The sequence below is a fragment of the Embiotoca jacksoni genome, unplaced genomic scaffold (assembly GCF_022577435.1).
Source record: "Embiotoca jacksoni isolate LCO1_2020_lvr unplaced genomic scaffold, fEmbJac1.0.p SCAF_3, whole genome shotgun sequence".
Taxonomy (NCBI): domain Eukaryota; kingdom Metazoa; phylum Chordata; class Actinopteri; family Embiotocidae; genus Embiotoca; species Embiotoca jacksoni.
Genome location: NW_027185381.1, coordinates 11,531,745 through 11,553,406, shown reverse-complemented (window position 1 = coordinate 11,553,406; position 21,662 = coordinate 11,531,745). Strand labels below are relative to the sequence as shown.

General features: G+C 42.7%; 1 protein-coding gene across 3 annotated transcripts in view; it reads left to right on the top strand.

Moving 5' to 3' along the window:
• Window positions 1-3,042: 3,042 nt before the first annotated feature.
• The window catches only part of LOC138206637 (reelin-like), a 94,069-nt gene continuing 75,449 nt past the window's right edge, over window positions 3,043-21,662 (top strand). For all 3 annotated transcript variants that reach the window (XM_069163478.1, XM_069163477.1, XM_069163476.1), the window contains exon 1: window positions 3,043-3,556. In XM_069163478.1, the coding sequence (XP_069019579.1) occupies window positions 3,304-3,556 (253 nt within the window). In that variant the 5' untranslated portion in view covers window positions 3,043-3,303. The remainder of the gene's footprint in view (window positions 3,557-21,662) is intronic.

Genomic DNA, 21,662 nt, shown 5'->3' with positions numbered 1-21,662 from the left:
GCATGATGCTGCCACCACCATGCTTCACTGTAGGGATGGTATGGCCAGGTGATGAGTGGTGCCTGGTTTCCTCCAGACATGACGCTTGGCATTCAGGCCAAAGAGTTCAATCTTTGTTTCATCAGACCAGAGAATTTAGTTTCTCATGGTCTGAGAGTCCTTCAGATGCCTTTTGGCAAACTCCAGGCAGGCTGTCATGTGCCTTTTACTGAGGAGTGGCTTCCGTCTGGCCACTCTACCATACAGGCCTGCTTGGTGGAGTGCTGCAGAGATGGTTGTCCTTCTGGAAGGTTCTCCTCTCTCCACAGAGCAACATTGGAGCTCTGTCAGAGTGACCATCGGGTTCTTGGTCATCTCCCTGACTAAGGCCCTTCTTCCCCAATCGCTCAGTTTAGCCGGGTGGCCAACTCTAGGAAGAGTCCTGGTGGTTCCAAACTTCTTCCATTTATGGATGATGGAGGCCACTGTGCTCATTGGGACCTTCAATGCTGCAGACATTTTTCTGTACCCTTCCCCAGATCTGTGCCTCGATACAATCCTGTCTCAGAGGTCTACAGACAATTCCTTGGACTTCATGGCTTGGTTTGTGCTCTGACATGCACTGTCAACTGTGGGACCTTATATAGACGGTGTGTGTCTTTCCAAATCATGTCCAATCAACTGAATTTACCACAGGTGGACTCCAATCAAGTTGTAGAAACATCTCAGGGATGATCAGTGGAAACAGGATGCACCTGAGCTCAATTTTGAGTGTCATGGTAAAGGCTGTGAATACTTATGTACATGTGAGTTTTTCGTTTTTAATTTCTAATAGATTTGTTTCCTGTGAGCTGGCCCAGCGAGGACAAACATTTCCAAAAAACGTTTTTCACATTATCACCGTGTGTAGAATCTTTAGGAAAAAAATTAATTTAATCAATTTTGGAATAAGGCTGTAACATCCCAAAATGTGGAAAAAGTGAAGTGCTGTGAATACTTTCCGGATGGACTGTAATTTCTAATGTTGTGGTTTCCCATGAACAGAAGCACCAGTGGTCTGGTAAAGAAACTGAGTTAGTCTTTGACTAACTGTGATCACTTACTTCTGTAAGAGTTTTTATGGATTTGGGGGAGCTGCTCTACGTGTTTGCCTGTGCATGAAGAAATTAAAAACACTGAAGAACTTAAACTCGAACACAATTTATTTTGGCATAAAGTATACTCAGTGGAGAATGAATTGTGAAAGACTTGAAAGACGTTGAGGAGAGCTCAGTTTCACTTTAAAACTCATTATTTTTCATAAACAGATTATAAGTAATTTTAGATAAACCATCTGTGGGATTTTTAGTTTTGTCTTATTTTTATGTCTTTTCTGAAAGCTATTTTATAAATCAGACTGGCCACCAGAATAGAAATCCACAGAGTGAGTGAACGTTCGCTTAAACGTTGCATAATACTTGTCTTCTTGTCCAGCCCTCTTGGAAGTCTGGACTGCTTTGTGGATAAACATGGTCACTGGAGCTGACTTGGGAGCAGCAGCTGCCCTGGCAGGTGAATCACTTCACTTGAGCCAAATATAAATCGTTCTTATTACCAACATAGAGAGAAATAAGAGCTCGATAGAGCCACAGTCTACATGTATTTATTCGTGCACATGCAGTTTGCTTCTGTGTGTAACTGCATGTATGTCTGTGCATATGGATGTGGATATGTGTTTGTTTGATCCAGGGTTTAGGCTGTGAAAGCATCTGCCCATGAAGGCATGGCTGTGTGCTCCTGCTGTGGGTCAGTCAGGCTGTTTGGACATGAAGCGGCTGTGACTGTGTGTGCAGCTTGCTGGCTTGGGAGTGTTTATGTCTGTAATAGGCACTTAACCACACAAACCCAGCAGGCAGCTAAAGAGAAACGCCAGAGGAGATGCTCAGTGGTGTTAACAGCAAGTTCTTTAAGTTCCCTCCTTTACCGTGATCATTTATTTAATGCATTTTTTTTCTCTTCGGCCTTGTACCATGGAAGGAATTGTATAGCTACTGGGAATGTGTGTGTTTGTGATACACATGGAAAATATTTTTGTGTCCACAAGGTCTGCCGAGAGAATATTTGTGGGGGGTGGGGTGACAAAGTGTATCACTTACACAGAGCAAGAGATAGATGAGCAGAGAGAGAGAAAGCTTCATGGCCGAAAAGTAGGAGGGCTGCAGATTCATGTTGTTTATATTTATTCACAGGTGAAAAAGCAAAGAACAAGATGTGTTAGACAAATATCCATCATTTGGTGTGCTGAAAAGAAAGCAGCATTATGGCTAGTCTCTGCACTGTAGTGGTGGGTTAATGTGCAGCAAAGTGGTGGCGCTTGCTTCTCTGACAGGGGGAAAAAAGTTGGAGAATCTTGTGGAAAAGGAGATTCTGATGGAAAACCCATGAAAAAAGTAACAGAGGAGAGGAAGAAAAACAAATCTGAGCACTTCTGAGGATGAGAGGAGAGACAGAGAGGTACAGGGTTGGAAAAAGAGGGACATCGAACGAGGGGAGGGGGACCAAGTGGGAGAGCAACAGAGAGAGAAAGGGAAGGAGAGGGAGGTGAAGAGAGCTTAAGAGGGAGGGAGGAAGGAGGTGTGATAGTGGGTGGGAGAGGAGGAGACAGTCTGGTGGATGGGCAAAAAGACAAAGGAAAGAGAAGAGAGTGAAAGGGATCTGTTGGAGGGCTGGTTAGGGATGAAGAAACTAACAGATGCGTAGAGATAAGATGGCCAAGGTCTCGGGAGAGATATACAAGAGTGCAATGTGGAATAACACAGTGGTTTAGTGAGAGGTAAAGAGAAGGAGATAAGAAGGGGGGAGGACGAGATTAAGGAAAAAGGCAGAGTGATAGACTGGCAGAGAAGAGGGTGGAGAGAAGAGCTGGATGAGAGAGAAGAGGGAGGCCGTCTTGTAGAGCACACACAGCACGCGTGGAGCTGGTGTTAGAGCGAAAGAGAGACAGAGAGAGGAAGGGAGGGAGGGTGGGAGGAGAGAGGGAAACAGAGGGAGGGGGTGAGGTATTTAAACGTCGGAGCAGGACAGCACAGGCGAAGCTCTGAACTCCCCGAGAGTGGAGGTAGGACAGGGAGAGGAAGCAGAAGAACAGTTTTCCTGACGGCTGAGCCCACACCTATAGAAATATTGCACACACTCTCACGCACGCACTTTTGGACTTTCGACTCATTCGAGGACTCCAAAACCTGTCCTCTGGAGCTCTACCTGTGCCTTCCTTGCTCCCACTCATCACTCTCTTCAACTCTTCACCCACCTCCACTCCGTCAGTCCCTCGCTTGGTGAGGGCAGATGGCCATGGCGCGGGCCTCTCTTGGGGGTGCCTTAGGCTATGCCCTGCTTGCCCTCGTCCTGGGGAGCAGCAACGTGGATTTCGGGGTGCCCCCTGCGAGCTTCTACCCCCGTTTCAACCCCTTCTTCTTCCTGTGCACCCACCACGGGGAGCTGGAGGGAGCCGGGGTGGCAGAAGGTGGGGGAGAGGTGCTACTTACCCTCCAAATTACAGGCAACCCCATCACCTACACTCCAGGACAGGAGTACCAAGGTGAGCACACTTTCTATGGTGTCCACTTTTTTTTTTTTCTGCATGGAAAAGAGAATGGGTTCTGTTGTCTCAGAAAAAAAATTATACTATTAATATTGAATCACAAAAAAACAAAATGCTTTGAACTGATCCGATTGTAAATTCCACTCACAAATAGTGAACACTATTTTAAAATGGTTTTCCCTTCGTAAAAGAATTTAACTTTGAAAATGTGGATGTTCTTGATGAATAAACCTTCCCAAATAGTGCAAAATGCCGTTATGCATAACAAATATGAAGATTTAAAACCAACTTCCCGAACTTCATGCAGGTGTTTCACTTCACACACGAGTTACTGTTGTGGTGTGTGTGCCGTTTCTGTGGGGTGGCTGTTGTTGGAAACCAGCATTTATGTAACTGTAATAAGTAGTGAGGCTGAGTGGGGCTCCTCTGATCCTGATGCTTCATGTGTAGGTGGCTTCTCCACAGGACTAACAGCGCAATCCCTCCAACTCAATGAGTGTCAAAACTGTGAGTACAAATGGACAAACGGAGCGCCATAGAAAGACACGCTCTGATTGATGGAAAATAAGATGAAGAAATCAGTAAACCATGCTTAGAGTGAAAGAAGAGAGAGAGAGAGATTAATGTCCCCTTTCCCACACTGATGTGCTGGCACCTGGTCCTGGAAAAGAGATCCCCTCTGACTTCCCAAACTGTGCTTACTCACTCTCGCCACTCACTTAACACAGAGGACAGTGACCCTAACAGACCACTTCAAACTGAGTAAGGTCATGTTCCCATGCCGCTATCTTCGTCACTAAGAGTTTAATGTATACACATTTCATTTTTCTGATGAGATCTAATTTCCTAAATATCCGTAATTTGTGTTTACATTACTGGTATCTTTTCCTAACCTTGTTGCAGTGGCTTTAATACACTGTGCGTGCACTATTAACAACTGGATTCCATTATCATGGCAAATAAACCTCTTAATTTCAAAAAGGATATTTGTAGCAGAGTTTGTGTAATTGTATATGGAAAGAAAAGGATGAAGAAAAGGCCAGGAAAACCGAGCAGGAAGGGAGAGGAATCTGGAAGAAGCTGTATTATTCTCTCTCTGAAAATAACAGCCCGGATCAACCCTTCAGTCAAGCACCTTTTAACTGGGGCCGGGCTTGTAAGGAGAACGGGTGGGGAGAGATTTGAATAACTAGCTGGTGGATGGGAGGGATAGAGCGCACAGAGAGGTTTAGATAATTAGCATTAGAAATGTGGTGGACTGGGAGGAGGGAGAGATTTAAATAGGGCCACGGCTGGGATCGGATGGTGTAGGGGGAGATTTAAATGACGATGAGAGGATTGAGCAGATAAGATACCAGCAGCGGGGTTTGCACAGAAAAATGACAGGGTTCCAAGCTGCTCACTTTTTTCTCTGTCCCATGTTTTGGCACACGACAGCAAGTCATTGTTAAATTTTGACTGAGGGTTTTGACTGAGTTTGCATGAAAGGATAAATGGCAAGTGAGCAAGTGAAATGATGCTGGCTGTGTGCTCAGTTGTGCAATAATGAGCAATCCCAGTCTCTTATTTTTTTCCACCTCTCTCATCCCATCAAACCTTGATGGTTACATCCAGCCTTACATGTTCTTACCATGGCCATTGCCAGGCTCATTGTGGCACGAATTTAGTGGACATACAGGAGTTGAACTGGGAGTGGATATTAATCTGCCTGCTCTGTTGAATGACAGAGAATGATAGAAAGGGAAAAACAGTAAATTACATGGTGATTTGATGGAGCAGGCAAAGTGTTTGTACAATTGTTCATTTATGCAAATGAGCTTTTGTGTTTCAGCATGCTTCTTGTTTTTTGGTTAATGTCAATTGTTGCTTTTTCTCCTCATTGCATTTTGGATTACATTTGGTTTAATCTTCTAAAAGCAACGTGTGATATAATCATTGAAAGAGCTGCGTGTGGAAATGGGGGTGGAAAGCATTCGAGATTCTGGCTGTATGGCCGTTGAAGGGCTATAGAAAAGAGATCTGAAGAAAGAGCGTGAAGGAGAGATGTCGTTAGTAGAGGGAGGGAAAGTTCGAAAAAGGAAAGACACAGATGACCTCTTATAAAAGAGACAGGAGTTGAGTATCTCAAAGAAACCACCTCAACATTCGGTGCAGAGCGAGAGGAAGATTCTGTGTGGCCATACAGTAATTGGGTTTCTGACCTGACCTCACTGCCTCTTGCTTCTCTGTTGCTTTTGAGTGATAAGACCATGTGTGGGCAGTGTACTCCGAATGTGTGTGTTGTAGAGAAGATTACTGTGTTTAGCTAACAGAATGAAATGACCAAGAGAGGCTGTGTTACTCTTTGTGAAATGTTTGAGAGGGTGGGTGTATTGGCCGGGTCACAGTGGACAACATAGAAATATAAATGCTGTAGAAACGTTCTGAACTGCTGGGAAAAAGAAGGGGGAGAAATTAAAAGATTTGTGGAGATTTGTGTGCTTGCGTTCAGACTCTCGGGTCAGTACTACTCGACAAATGGAAACCAAGTGTCACTCACGTACGCACATACTGCCCACCTACGGTCTTATCTTTCAGAAGAGAGACTGAAGCAAAATGAAGTAAGGTCACGCTGGGATTTGAGCCTGTCTGCTAAATAATCAAAAGACCCTTTTTAACCATTTTTGCTACTCTTAGGAAGTAGCTTTTTATTTCAGTAAAGTTAAAACCTTTTTTTTTTATGTTGCGTCTGACCTCTTTTAACACTGCTGTGGGAATGCGGCACGGTCTTCCTACAGCAACTGCATGTTTATAAGAAGCAACATCACAATACAAAACCCAGATCCCCGTTTTTAAACACAGTTTAAAAACTGTTTTTACTCACTGAATGAGAATGCTGTTTCTCATTTGTGTTGTTTCTCCTCCTCCTGATTTGGAAATCTTGCATGTTCATTTTCACAGATGACCAACAACATTAAAAGAGGAATGATGACACAGCTGAGGGAGAACAAGAGGAGACAAAATTCCCCCAAACACAGTTTCAGTATCAGAAAACATGACCTTTAAAGGAAAGAACATTAGATTCAGATCACGAGTAGTGAGGACGTCACTCTACTGTATTATGCATTATGCAATTCTTCATTAGAAAACGCACTGGAAAAGATTGTTGAGGGAATGGACTGGCGGTGCGGTGTCCTCTGGAAGTCAGTAGAGAATAGCCTGAAAAATGGAGGTACATGAGCCGAAATGGGACCAGCGAGATTGATTGAGTGTCTTTGTTTGTCAAGGTATTTGTGCCTTATTTTTTCCTGTCGATTTCCTTCTAGTTTGTAGGAATGTTTGTGCAGTTGTGATGAAAGCTACAGTTGTATTTGTAATGCGCCTCTTTGTATAGAACACTGTTTGTGTCAATTACTACGTCAGTTTCATCGTTATGGTATTCAGAAAGTGTGAGTGAGGGAGTGCTTGTATTCACAGAATCTGTATTTGCATATTGTGTAGTGTTTTGTGTATGTTTCTATATGCAGGGTTATTGATGTCATTGTAAAGCACTGAATGAGCCACTCACACAAGGCACAGGTAGGCAGCATGCCTCCCCCCACCGTAGGGTTCTTACACATTATTGAAAACCATACAATATCCACTGGAATTTAGCAGCGTGTCCCTGCCACGGTACCATAATAGAAAAACTGGAGGAACAACAGTGGAAAGGAAAGTGACGGGGCAAAACAAGAGAGCTGCTTGGAGAACTAGTTGACAGTACAAGCTGAAATGGCCATCTCTAATCTGTCAATGGTTTCTACAGCAGCTCCTCTTCCATGGACCTGTTCATGTGCAAATGATTGAAGGGGCTAGAGAAACAATCAACATTTCAAGGAGATTTGGACATTGCCACTAAATGACATTCTTAATGGGAACTTGGAGATAAATTCATCCCCACAAAATACCATCAGCTCATCCCATGATAACCTATCAGATTAGACATAGTGAATTACTTCAGCAGCCCTCCTGCCAACCACCAGAAACAACTCAATGTGCCTTGCAAAGTGAAAATGTCCATTATCTATCTGCAAAGTTGATTACTTGTCACGGTTGAGGGAGTTTTTCTGCGAGTGTGCAGCTGACTGATGTCCATCGAACAACAAGCCAGTCATGTCGAAGTGAAGGTCACGGACACAAGGCCCTAGTAAGGCTGCAGAAAAGCAGCTATATCTTACCAAAGATCAGGTCATATCCAGTAAGTAAAACCAGAGTAAGATGTCTTGGAAACACAGGACCTATCTTTAGTCTCCACAAACAGGCACCCACTGCCTTTCGACTGAATGCCGACATGGCATCAATCTGCTGTGACTTCAGCAACCATTCAGATGTCATCATCGCCTTCTGCAGCTTTTAACCTCTGAGGGGACTGTTGAGTGTCTGCTTTTTTGACCTCTGACCACTTCTTGTCAGTTCAGCATTGTTTAGAGCTCTGTTCCTGAAGAGATTAGATTTGGTTGGTGTAGCTACTTTTCTTTTCCACCTTATGTCTCTACCCATGTTAACTGTAGCATTTTCTATTTATCTATTCAAAAGACCAGGAAAACTCTTCAGTATTTCTTACAGTACAGCAAGCATTCAGAGGGTCAGTGAACCATTAAAAGACTGTCCTAGTTTTCATGCAGACATCCAGTTTAGGGGAGCCGGGACTCTTAAAACGTGGGCAAGACTGAAGAAAGAATTGAGGGGCGAGGGGCTAATGGTTTAATAGGGCTCTCTTGTGGGTAAAGGAAAAGCAACATGCGGACAACACCAGCACTTTTAAGTGGTTCAAACCTACGCATTCATTAGCTTTCCAGCCCCTCAGCCTCTCTGCCTCCTGCTGCTTTGTCTGAATAGGTCACTTCACTGAGTAGAGCGAAGTGTGTCAAGTGTATCACTGTTTGTATGGGCTTGCTGGGTGTGTTTGGGTGTTCTGTCTTTGTGGACACTGAATGATAAACCATTTAAAGACCATTGTATTCTCTGAGATATGCCAGTTTCCTTTATATCAAGGCGCAGATGGGCGAGAAATGAGAATGGATATTCATTGGGAATCTTCTCTTTGTCACACATGCACGCCTAGCCCTGTGCACAGCACTCAGCTCTTAGTGGGTGATCCATCATGACATAGAGACAGGTCAGATGTTCCGCTGGCTAAACACAAATGTCCTGATCAGCGGCCTGTTCAAATTCTTTGTGTCGATGTTAGAACAGGATGTGACATGATAACAAGAACCGAAGGTTAGTATTTTCCTCCTGTCAGGTGTTAAATGGCTGTGTCAAGATGTTTTCGTAGAAACGGGCTGGAGCTGTTAGAACAAACTGTACATAACTACAACAATGTAATGACGCTATAACAAACATGCACTGACAGACATGCTTCTCTGTCACTGCTTTGTACTTTCACATAAAGAGTCAGTGAGTGGCAGCAGCTCAGCAGCAGAGCATTTCAAGCCCGGATAGTTGAGATGGCTCAGATGCCACCTTTATGCTACATTTCTGGAAAATCAATGTACTGCATCAGGGCACGGAGAATCTCCTCAGATAGCAGTTACATTGTTAGCCTTTGCCCGGCTGGTGCCAGAATGATGCCAGCATGGTGCCAGGTGTGGTAGAAAGAACTAAAAATGAAGGCAGAGAGTGGTTCCCCGCCAGGCAGAGGTGTGCGCTTGTGCCAGTCTTATCTGGGCAAGCGGCAAGGAGCTGCTACATTTTTTATTTTCAATTTCCTCAACGGATTCATTTTCCAGCCAAAACAAGAAAGCTCTTAACAAGCAAATGTGAGTTGTGTTTTCAGTAACTTTCATGAGTGGGCAGACGAGTGGGTGTAAGTATTTTCAGGATGTTGGAGTGTGTGCTTGTCTGTTGGGGGTTTGCCTGATTTGGAGTGCCTCTCCGTTGATAATACAAGCTGTAGTGTGCAGAAACTAGGCTCCCGGTGTCCTAGTGTGTACTTGCTTGCTGTGTTTCCCTTGTGTCCCCTTCTGATGTGTGTTGGTTTACATTTTGCACAGCAAAAGCACCAACAGATTTGACTCCTGACAGAATATGGCAACATGGAAGCCACCCCAAATATGGTGACATGAGTTATTCTTCGCTTGAAGCGGAAAGCATTTTGTTGCATTCTTTTGGTAACTTCGTAGGAGTGTAATGGCACACAAAAATGTATGGTTTGGTATGTACCTTGGTTTTTGAGTCATGTTTTGGTATGTTTTTGGCACAGCAGAGAAAATCTAAGAAATGCAGAAACTAACATGTTGGTAATTTATTTTCAAAATATGAAAACTAATTAGCCATAATTCTTACTGTGACAGTCAGGACACTCAAATGCTGCATGCTGTCAATAGGAAGAGACTCTGAGCTGTTTACTCTCAAGTATAAAAGAAATACAATAAAAAATGTCCATTAACAAAAGTGCAACATATTCATAATTAACTGTCATTTTCCATTAATGCCAGCCATGTAATTTTAGCTTAAGAGCTGCACAAAGTAATGCCACTCTTTCTTTCTTTTTGGCAAGACTGAGGACACAGTCATCTTATTTGAATAAACTTGACTGAACTATCAGGGGAGAAAAGCAAGTGAGCGCTTGGTATTCACGGGCAGCTCCATTTGGTGGCCGGTCCATTGACCGTAACAGTTGGAGCAGAGAATTGACACTTAATGCATTTTACAAGATTAATAGAAATCACGCAGTGTCTTCCCAGCTTTGAAGCTAACCCTGCTAGCGTGCTATAGCTGATAGACAACAACGGGTGTCCTACGAGAATGTTCTGGGTGGAGCTCATGCTCTAGAGACCATTCACAAACTCAAAGAATTAGGCAGTTCAGATTGAATTTGCAAAAGAACAAGCAGCATGTCTGTTTGATTGACAGGCCTGTGGTGCAGTCTCATTTCTGCTACTGGTGGGCAGGGCGTAGTGTCCTCTGGTTTCCAATCAGATCGAGTCAGATGCAACGCTAGTTCCTCCCAAGGTCGTCCAAATATGGTCACTTCGGACTCCAAACTAGCGAGATTACGACTGACGAAATTTGAACTCGAGGCTTCATAAAAGGGGCTCACAAACCAATGCGTGACGTCACTGCTGGCTGCTGCCTGGTCCTGTGTCATTTAAAGGAAGCAGAAGCGGAACTTTCTACAGAATAATGATCACTGGTGTACCATGACTTGTTGAAAAATTGTTTTGCCTTGGAGAAATTTTAGATGCACCAGTCCCATAGAGCTCCAATGTGATTCCATGGGGAAAAAAATTGTTGATGCTCCAGCTTGAAAAACCTAAAGGCTGTATTGGGTGAAACATGGAGAAAACTTTCACCACAGCCGTTATAGAAACTGGGTAATTGCCCACACATTCAATTATGTAAGCAGAATGCTGTTTATCCATTAATTAATCATTTAAATTTTAGCATAACAAACTGATTTGCGTTGAATATTTTTCTTTACTTTTTCTGTCTGTCTTTAAAGCTATACCGCGATACTTTTACATATGAATGTCCGTTACAGTCAAGCCCTTTCCTGATGCGTTCACACTGTGCTGTTTAATTCATGCAGCTCTTCCAGATTCCTCAAAGGTTATTAGACTGAATGGATTCAATTTTGACAGGGTTGTGATTTTCAAGAGATTTTATCGCAACAGTTGTGTCATACCCGACTTTGACTACTCTACTATGATGTAAGTGCTTGTCGACAGGTTTTTTTTAATTTATGCTGCATTCAAATGGGGTCGTATTAACCGTGTATACAAGAAGAGTCCACATGAACGCCGCCCTCTTGTGGTATTCACCATATTGGGACATAACATTTTCTATAAGCCCCAAGTTCACGAGTTGTGACGTGTTTGCTAATGGTTAAGGAAAACACAGCGGCCATTGAAATTAATTCTTTTGTTGGATGTTAAGCTAATATATTGTAATTTTAGTCAAGTAGAGTTTCTCCTCATAACTTAAATAAAAAGCTACATCTGAGGAAATTGTTCTTACAACTTAATCATTTGAGCGTTGAGCATTCCCTGCACACGACTTCCCATGTCGTAACCACAAGCTCACAAGTTCCATTTGAATGCAGCATTTCTCTCACTAGCAGAAGGTGGGGATAAAGGTTCTGCAAAAATGCCCTTTGGTTTGACATTTTCTCATGTCATGCAATTCTAGTATATTTATATGATGCATTTCTAAGTACGGCTTAAGTGTCCAAATATTTTTTGGGGCCACCCTCGATATCAGTCTCTATGGTAACCCACGGTGAGAAACAGAACACCAGCTCAAAGATCCCACACAAAATACTCTATACCCTGAGGGTGTGAGCGTGAATATGAACCACATTGTATTTACTGCTTAAGTTTTTCAATAGAAAACACAGGGGACGCACCCTTTTGCAGTCTATTTAAATTATTTTTTATTGGCACATTACAGTTTTTCTCTCTCTTCTGCTCTTTGATGTTTACTTTCATCTTACGAACAGGTTATAAATATAATTGCGATGTTTTATTTCTTTATCAGAAGGCTCAGATAACAGGTCTACACATGACATTAGGAGCTGAGTGGCTATGCAGACTCATGCTAATGTCCCCATACCAATTTACCCCATAACAATGGACCACTTCATTCAGCACCAAGTGGCTCTAGTCTAGATTTTAAGAAGTGATGGATCCTTCAGTCGTTCTCTTGGTTTGGTTTCCCAACCACAGTTGATGGGCATGTCAGTTTTGCTGATGGCCTCTTCCTTTTAGAGAATGGGGCTCCTGTTGGAGGATTGTGTACCTCCTCCTCCTCCTTCTTCTCCTCCTCTTGCTCTAGATCCTCCTCCTGGCAGCTTCATTGTGAGAACTGTAATCCCTGCTCGGGGGGCAGTGTGTCGTCTGTGCTGATAGCATTCAGAGGGACTTGTAGCGCTCCAATGGACCCACTACAGAGGAGGCGCCATGGTGCAACTGGCTGGGTGCTGGGCACACGGCGCGTGGCACAGGCGGATTAGCCCCAGCCCCAGCCCTACCCCCCATTCAGCACCAGCCTCCTTCAAACAACCAGGTCCACTCTGCCCAGAAAGACACGGCAGGCTGGCAGAGGCAGATTACACATCCGCGCACATGCACAAGTGCACACATATTCTTCCCCTGAAAATACTTCATTCCCCTGTCGTTCCCACATATCAAACCTCAGACCTCCAGCCCCCACAGGTCAGTGTGTCATCAATGAGCTCTGACTCAGGACTCCCACAGAGATTCTCCTCTTAGACCACAATGATTAGTACATGCATTTTACTTTGGTCATTTATCAGCAAGATTTCTGAAACGCAAGCTTACTTACTTGTACTTACTAGTACTTACTAGTACTTATTAGTCTTGTATATGTCATCAATTATATCTGTTTAATTTGTCCAACAATCATTGAGAAAAAAATAACTAAATCATTTCCAAATCCGCCGTCACAACAGGCCCCTAGAAACGGGTTATCAATGAACCTGTGACATGTTTTTCAGACAAAAATATGTTTCATTTTATCAAGCAATACCCAGTGGAGCAGCTTGTCTTACACCTCAGTGGATCAGGTGTCTGATTGCACCCTGCTTTTCAGGGAGTCTTAATCTGGCAACTAAAATCAAGAATTATCAAGCTCGACTGAGAAATAAGTGAGACTTTATCTTTCTATCTCTGTGTACTCAAGGGAGTGACTGTGTCAAATATAAAGGGCAGTGATTCTCTCTTTCTGGCCGTTTTCTTCCCTTGACAGAAAAGAAAAGAAAAGAAAAAAATAATTTGGCGGTGGAACATGTGTCTTCATCACAGCTTTGAATTTACCAGAGCCCCCCCTGGAGATGGCAGTCAAGTTTATTTATTGCATCCTTTTTGATCCCATTGGGACATTACAAGGATACAGTGTTTAAGATAAATAACATGAGAGTAAATGTTGGAAAAATAATCTCTATGCTCAGACTTTCATTGGCATCCATGGCACATGAAGACGCTTGGGAGTTACAGTAGGACAAGACATGACTCAGAAATAAGAAAATAGAGTCAAGGAGCCTTACAACTTGTGTAACTCGTATCAATGTACAGAGAAATATGCAGCCAGTTGCAGATGACTATAAAAGAAGCTGGGCTAAACTTTAAAGACGTGGACTCCTGCACCACAGATGTGCAAAGTGCAGTGATCAAGATTAAGCGTGGACTTGTGGTTGCAAACACACCAGACACATTTACAGGCAGCTTAGCAAGGACCACTTTGTCCGAATATAGACGTCATAGTGTCTTTGTCAGTGACTCAACACATTTATTTATGTGCACATTTCACTATGTCCTGACAGCAGAGGATACAAAGTGGTGGAGTAATTGAATGATCCGTGCTATCGAATGAAAGCACAGGTCTGAAGTAGAAGCTAAGACAGGAAAGAGGTGGGGACGAGGAAGGGGAGACAGAGGTTGTGTGACAACGTTAATTACAGCAATGAGTGCATTCTTACCAAGCTGTGCTGGTGTGATTAAGACTGGATGTCAAGGAAAGCGCTCCCCATTGATCCACTACCAGTAGAGAACATCTAGTCTTTCATTACAACAACCAGCTTGTTAATTAGAAATCAATCTTTCCCTCTCTGCTCTATGCAGCCCCCCTCCCGCCACAGTGCCACTCTCCTTCCACCAAACATTCATACCCAAAAGCTAGAGGCGCGTCAGACTTTGACTGATGTCAGTACTTTTTTACTTAGCTGGCCATAATCTGTAACTTTCACGCCAAGAAAGAGTAGGGAGCGGAGAGCAAAATAGTGAGGCACTTCCTTTCCAGCCCCCGGGACGTCTTTGACTTCTTTAAAGAATTTGCCAAACTGAATTCAAATTTACTTGCTGAATAACAGTTATCTTGTTTTCTTTTAACTATATGTGTGCGCTATTACATTGGATATTTTCAGAATTAGCAAGAGACCTGTGGGTATTTCTTTGGAAAAGTAAATGAGACCAACTGGCATGCATGGGCTAAGGCTCATTCATCTTTGAATAAGACCCATTTTATGTGTTAAATTGCTTTTGTTCCATAAATTATTTGGATAAGTTGATGTGTTGACACATCATATACATACATAATATACTACTCCTCTTAAGGAAAGAAGCAAACTCTTAAAAACAACTCAGTAAACCTTTTATGTTCTACTTTGCACCTGCTTTGTTTTTTTATGACAGGTCCCATTTATATGTCTTCTAACTATAAACTGTAGATAGAAATAGGTGCTGTAATGGTGTATATATATGTTATATACCATATATTGTATAAGCAGATAGAAGTAGGTAAGGAGGGTGTTGAAGAGATGCAGATGACGCACTGACAGAGCGGGGATGTAGAGTGGACCTCTATGCAAAGTGACAGTGCCATTATTCATATTAGCACTATTATTTTTGTGATAGTGGGAACCTGGTTGGGACTGCTGTCAGCCTGGAATATTGTATGCATCTCGATCCTGTATGCATGAGTGTGCTCATACAGTATGTTACAGTATGCATGTGCACACGGTAATATGTACTAACAGGCGGAGCAACTGTCTGGTTTTGCAGTGACATGTGTCCAGATGTTCCTGGGCAGCAGGCATTCAAAACTAGGTTACTATATTACAGACACATGGACTCAGCTTGGACTCAATCGGTGTGTCCGGATGAAAAGAGATATTTTCTTTCTGGACTGGCTGTGATAAAATGTCCCATTGCCTTCTTTGTCATTCTTTGTCAAGTGCGGCCCCTAGAATACATGACTATAGTATGTACAAACTCACTTTTGTTGAAAATCCATTCATACTGTGTTTAAGAAAAGCTGACCTGTTTTTCGAACACTCATTACAATTGCGGCCCAGCATAAAGTGGGCACGCTGTCTTTAACTGTTCACGAAGCTCGAACAGTTCAAAAGTCCAGGTTGATACTCTGATAAAAACTGCAGTTTGAAGTGTCAGCCCATGAGGATGGCTAAGAGGAGGGCAGGTGCACCTGCTGCTAACTTACTTATTCTCTTTTATCTCATAAGCCTTAGTGAGTCTGGAATATGCAGTGTTGGAAATACAAGGCTGGAAATTCAGCAAAAGACCAAACAGCAGGATTGTTTTAAGATATATTGCATTTTTGACATAGAGTATGAAAATATTCCCTTTTTCATCTCAGCTGGAAATATTTCAATAGAAGCAATGTGAGCCATTTTAATAAAATATGACTGAGTGGCTCTAAGACGTTGACATTTATTAAGTTTGGTCCATTTGTCTCCTTGAAAGTGAGGAGAGGATCCAAACAACAGCCCATCTCACTTAAAACAAGGATGGACTATACGCCCTGTGTAGTTTGACTTTTGTTTGAGTTTCAAGCTGTATTCTGTATTCTACCATTTATCTGTGGTTTTGACCACTTGATTCTTTGCACATTTCATGCTTTTTCCGGATAGTGGTAGGAAAGACCCAACTGAGAAGGAATCACCTTGAATTTATCTTGATGAGACATCAGTACACACAGGAAATTATTAAAGCACGGCAATTTTTGTTGCTCTTTTGATTTGTAATAACTTCATTTAGTGATGAAGATTTGTTTCAAAAGGTATGCATCTACTGGTCAGTCAAAGCAATCTTTTTTTACCAACTCTTCCTACCTCGGATCTATCTCATTGCCTCGTTTATTGAAGTAATAGCAGGCACACTGGACAGAGTGAATTCGGTGCCCACTCTCATAACAGATATTGCATATGCTGGCCTGCGGGACAGATTTGCAATACTTTCATGCAGACTTTGGATGCTCTAAATTCTTAGCAACTTTGCAATTGCGATGCATATGGATCAGGTCAGAGCTGGCACTGACTATTAGGTGTCTGGTCAGCAGCTGTTATTATGAGGGTCTCTTGCTTATTGTGCTAAAAACTGCTTTCTTCAGTTGAGAATAATGTGAGGATTGAAGTGGTTGTTAAAAGGATATTTGTTGTATGATTAGGCAGACTTTCATAGCATTGCATTCTTGTATCTGTGGGTTTTAGTTTATTGGTCGGGCAGAACAATACTTTGCAGCCCATTGTGCTTTTTTCACTTTCCATCTGAAATTTAAAAGGTCAAACAATCTATTCATCAAGAAAATAATCAGCAGATTAGTTTATAAAGGCAATAAACATAAATTGCAGCCCTAGATGACTTACGTGGCTAGGTTGGTCAAACTGGACAGAAAGCATGTTGCTTTTGTTGGCATGATCTTCTGTCCTTCTAAATGTCCATCTAAATTCCTGCTCTTCCCTTATCTAAAGTCTCAAGGCCGTGCTTTGACAGATGCCTTCCGGTCGGACCTTGCTCAGTTGTGAATCAGGCTGTTGGGGGATACAGGAGGTCGGAGACCAACCAGTTGAGGGAAGAGGATGGAGGTCACTTAGGCTAAGCAGCCTGGAAGGGACGGCATAACAGACACTGAGGTTATACCTGTAGGCGACAGTTGACAGCTTGGCCCTCATTACCTCTTTCCTGTTTTCTATGAGGGCAGCTCCCAGTGGAGCAGGTGAGATTGGAAAAAGATTTGTGCAACAGTGTTGTGTACATCCAATGTCTGCATTTTGCTTGTGTTAGCTTTCAAAGCTGGCTTACTCTTTGTGTTTGTCTGTTTGTGTGTCAGTGTGCACGTCGATGACTATATGATGAGGTGTCACTTTGTGTGAATGGATGGATGTGTTTAGTGTCATTGATCTTGCCATTGATTTTTTTTTTTTAAACCTAGTGTGGTGTGTGTGTTGTGGGTCTCTGCCCCATGAAGGGAGTTAGTTGAGGTTTTGGTTTTACCCAGTTTTTGAGGCTCACTGGCCTTTTAGTGTTATTCTACATTCCTTGGATTTTCTCTCAGGAAGGTGTACGCAGTGGCAGCTTCCCTGCATTTAACTGACGAGATTGTTTATATTTTCTGTTTTATGATTCTCTAGTTGAACACCTTGACTTTTGCTCGTGTGTTAGCACTGTGTGTGTGGCTTTAATAAGTGAAGGAAGGCTCTTTGCTTGTCAGGGCTGAATAGCTGAAGCCTTTTCTCTGTCTCCAGAACACATGGTGTTGATCATGAGGACAGCTCACTCTCCAGTCCTGGCAGTCACCAAGCGACAGAGGGAAAGAATCATGGTGTTCCTGAACCTTACTACAATGTAACCCTTTACAGCAACCACCAATTATGCATCTTCTTCTGAACAGTGTGCCCTTCATAGTGAATGTTTTGTAAATGTAATGCCGTTAGGATGCTTTTAATAATGCAGGATACTGTCACTTGCTGCTTTAGGTCTTTTGCTCTTACACTGACAATCCTTTCTTACCCTTTCTCTTTTCTTTGTATCAAAATTTCCTCAAGACTGATGCAGACAATGTCCTGATAACAGAATTGTAGGTTATCAAAATCAATGTAAAGTCTCTCAAAGGAGAGATGGATACAGATACATGATCTGTGTGCAAAGCCTCTGTACAATGAACCAATGAATAATGTTAAAAGCCCAGATAGATGATTTGCTGTCAAAGCTGATCTCAGGTAGAAATATTAGCCTTTGAGTTGTCAGAACGTCACATGCTTTCTCTAAACGTGCTCTGTTCAGTATGGATAAATGTTTAGTGATAACTCACTTGCCTTGTTATTTAGTGTATATGGCTTCCCAGTTGGGTTGTATATTCTTTGTAGGTCCAATATAAGCCTTTTCGCACTAAGAATGAAAAGCATATATTATAGTTTGAGTGCAGAGTTATATGAGTTGCAGATGGTTAAAGTGGTTCTCTCCAAAAACCACAACAAAGGATAGAAAAGGTTCCAAGTCCAATTTTACACTTAGGAATAGAAGGAAAATATTTACTGAGTATTTACTGAGGATGCCCTTTGTGGAGAATAATTCACACACCTGTGCTCGCTCATGTTAACGCACTGAACATTGTATGCATCGACAGCAGCACAATGAAGTGTGATTGTGCGCCAGATTATGTGTGAGGAACAGGATGCTTGTGACAGAACTGCCTCTTCGCTCCTGTTTTTCCTCCACGGCTGTCGCAGGGGTGACGCCAAGTAAGGCAGGCAGTAAGGCTCCTCGGTAAACAGAGTACAACCTCATCAGAGCAAATTGGATCAAGAACAAAAATCAGATATAATCTCTGGCAGTGATCATGAAAGGACCTGTAAACTGCTCCCGAGAGATAAACTGCTTTCATTCAGCCTTTTGCAAAATTTTTTGTCTATGTCGTAGTTAAGCAGACCTGTAGAGGCTCAGTGGCTGATAGGTCGTCTGCGATCGAGTGTGCCACAGCAGCAGATGGCAGTGCCAGCAGGCCAGGATGGTGCCAGAAGGTTACGCAATGGAATGATGCCTCTAAGACCTGACTCGAACACCACATGACACATATATGTGCAGAAACACACTTCCCACACAGTCTTCCGAAACTGTATGGAGACATTCACGCTTCAGTAATTTAGATGGTTCACGTATTCTTCAACTTGTTGTCAGTTTGAAGAACCAATCTTTACTTCCTTCCTTATCCCTGGAAATAGGGACCTACCCTTCACAGTGTCATGGTCAGATGACTGACAGTTTGAACCATTTCAGGAAGCTCAGAGTGAAGTGGCACCCTGACACTGGCATGACCATGGAAACAGATGGAAGTAAAGCTTCCCCATGGTCTGGCCTCCATTTCCTGGTCCTCTCTGGGGCACGTGCGTGTCTGCCAGTGGGATATGGGTCAGATGGTCAGCTATCTTTATCCAGATTGTTGCCAAGAAAACCTCCACCCATTTGGAAACAAAAGGGGCATCCTCCTGGTTCACTCAGAAAAGAATGGGGATTTCATTGATAATATATTCTGTTACACATTTCTGTTGTCACTTCTTGCACAAATTACTTTTGCCCCTATCTGACTCTTACTACCTTTGGCTATATTTTTAGTCTGTGGTATAACTGAGTACGACTGAATCACATTTTGTCACAGCCTCCCTCTGTAGCCATGTATTAAGTATTTTCAAAATAATTCTCAGAGACTTGTGTCAGTAAAGTAAAGGTTATGAATATGGGTGTGGTGAAGACTTATGGGTGTGTTTGTACACAAATAGCAGAAAGGAGCTGTTCAGGCCATGCCAACCACACAAGCACATCAATGCAAGTTTACTAGTCTGCGATGTAAATCAGAGCTCAGAGACTTCCTGTCCAGCTCTAGTCTAATTCCATGCCATGCTTTTTTTTTTTCTAATAATGAGCTCATGCCACCAACTATTGCCAACCACAGTACCGACTATGTTTTGCCACACCATAAGGAGGCATTACCATTGCTTTTAGGATGCCACTGGGCCCTATTTTTCTGGGACCTATTATGATTGCTGACCCAGCATACAGTGAGGCATTCACATTAGTTTAGAATTTTTGACATGAGCATTTGGGCTGTTTTTTTCACTTCTTAATAGACCTGTGTTTTGCTCAAGGAATTGGCCAAAACATTTTATCATTCATGGCTGCTCCTTTTCTGCTTGTACTATAAATGCATTTTTTAAAAACACCAGAAAAAAAACGGTTCTCTGTCTTGTGCAGGTGCATTCATTTCTAAAGGCAATAGCACACCTCTTTGGGACTCGTATCTTATACAATTTTAAACACCTATTCACTGTCTTCTTCCAGTGCCTTGTTATTCCCATGTTGAGGATGCTTTTACAGCATTGAGGATGAGGCACTGCACTCAGGTGATACCAAGACATACTGCAACCCCGTTGTTGTTGTTGATTGCCAGGTGGCTGCGAGAAGTCACGGGGAATCCGAACTGAAATATTTATCAAACAATTTCAAACCAAGTGTGGGTGATTCAAAACATATAACATAATGTACTGCACATGAATAAACTTAGATGGAAAATAGGCCATTTGATTTACTCGCAGTTATTTGTGATTTTATTTTTCCAGAACAGATTGTCATGGACGATTTTCCATTACCAATTAGTCGTCACTGTGTGTGTATTCTGTGTGTCCGCTGTGTGTGTCTGCCTGAGTTCTGAAAGACTCCTCAGCAAAGCCAGAATTGTGTTTTTTAATGTGTATTTTGTTGCGTTGTATGGTTAGCTGGGACTTTGTGCCCTAACATTACTCCTGGTAGATCCAGAGAAGTGAAGAATGCCCCAGGCCCATCAATAGTTGAGTAGTAGCACGGTTGTGTGTGTCTATAATGAGGCATACCACATCGCATCATCAATATTACATGCTGGCTTAAGGCCAAGAGATGTGCTCTGCGGTGTGTTGGAGTATAAAGTAGGAGCATCTCTACGTGGGTATTGGTGCTATGCATACAGTGTAATGAGGGTTTTGCAAGAAGTTAGGATCACTTGCAAGCTTGACACTCAGACCCTCCACATGCCTCTTGAAATTTGAAACATGAAGGTCTGCTACTGCATGTGGCTCCCTGTTGATTGTTGGCTCATTGGTCTGCGGGAACCCTGACCCAAACACTTCCTCTTCCCGTCTCCTTCCTAAACACACTCTCAATCACATAACCAAAGTATAAATTAAGACCAGAGGCACACAGCTCCTGCGAGTATGGACACATTAATTTTTGTGGACTGTGCTCAGACACAAAGGCTACTGAAGCATACTGAAACCTTAACTCTACGACTAACCCGCCCATCCTTTAGGACTAACCAAAAATTATACAGAAAATAAACGCAAACATATATTGTTATGCATTTGCGTGTGTGTGTGTGTGTGTGTGTGTGTGTGTGTGCGCGCGCGTGCGCGCGCTTGAGCAAGTGATTTCTAACTCACAGATTAAGTCTGACAGCAGTAAAAGCCCTAAATTCAGTCCAGATGTTTGCAGGAACAGTGTTAGCCTGACACCTGGTTTGTTTATACATGGACAAAATCACACACAAGTGCACACGATGTGAATAAACTCATTGAGAGTGTTGGTAATATATTTCACCCCCATTCCCGCCTCATGGCTTCTCATCTCCCTCGGCCAAGTGAACAGTGCTCGGAGATGAAGTGTGGACAAGAATGTTAAAGGCTACCATCAAAGGCCTTCCTTTAGATCTGTGTGTGTGTGTGTGTGTGTGTGTGTGTGTGTGTGTGTGTGTGTGTGTGTGTGTGTGTGTGTGTGTGTGTGTGTGTGTGTGAAAGAGTGTG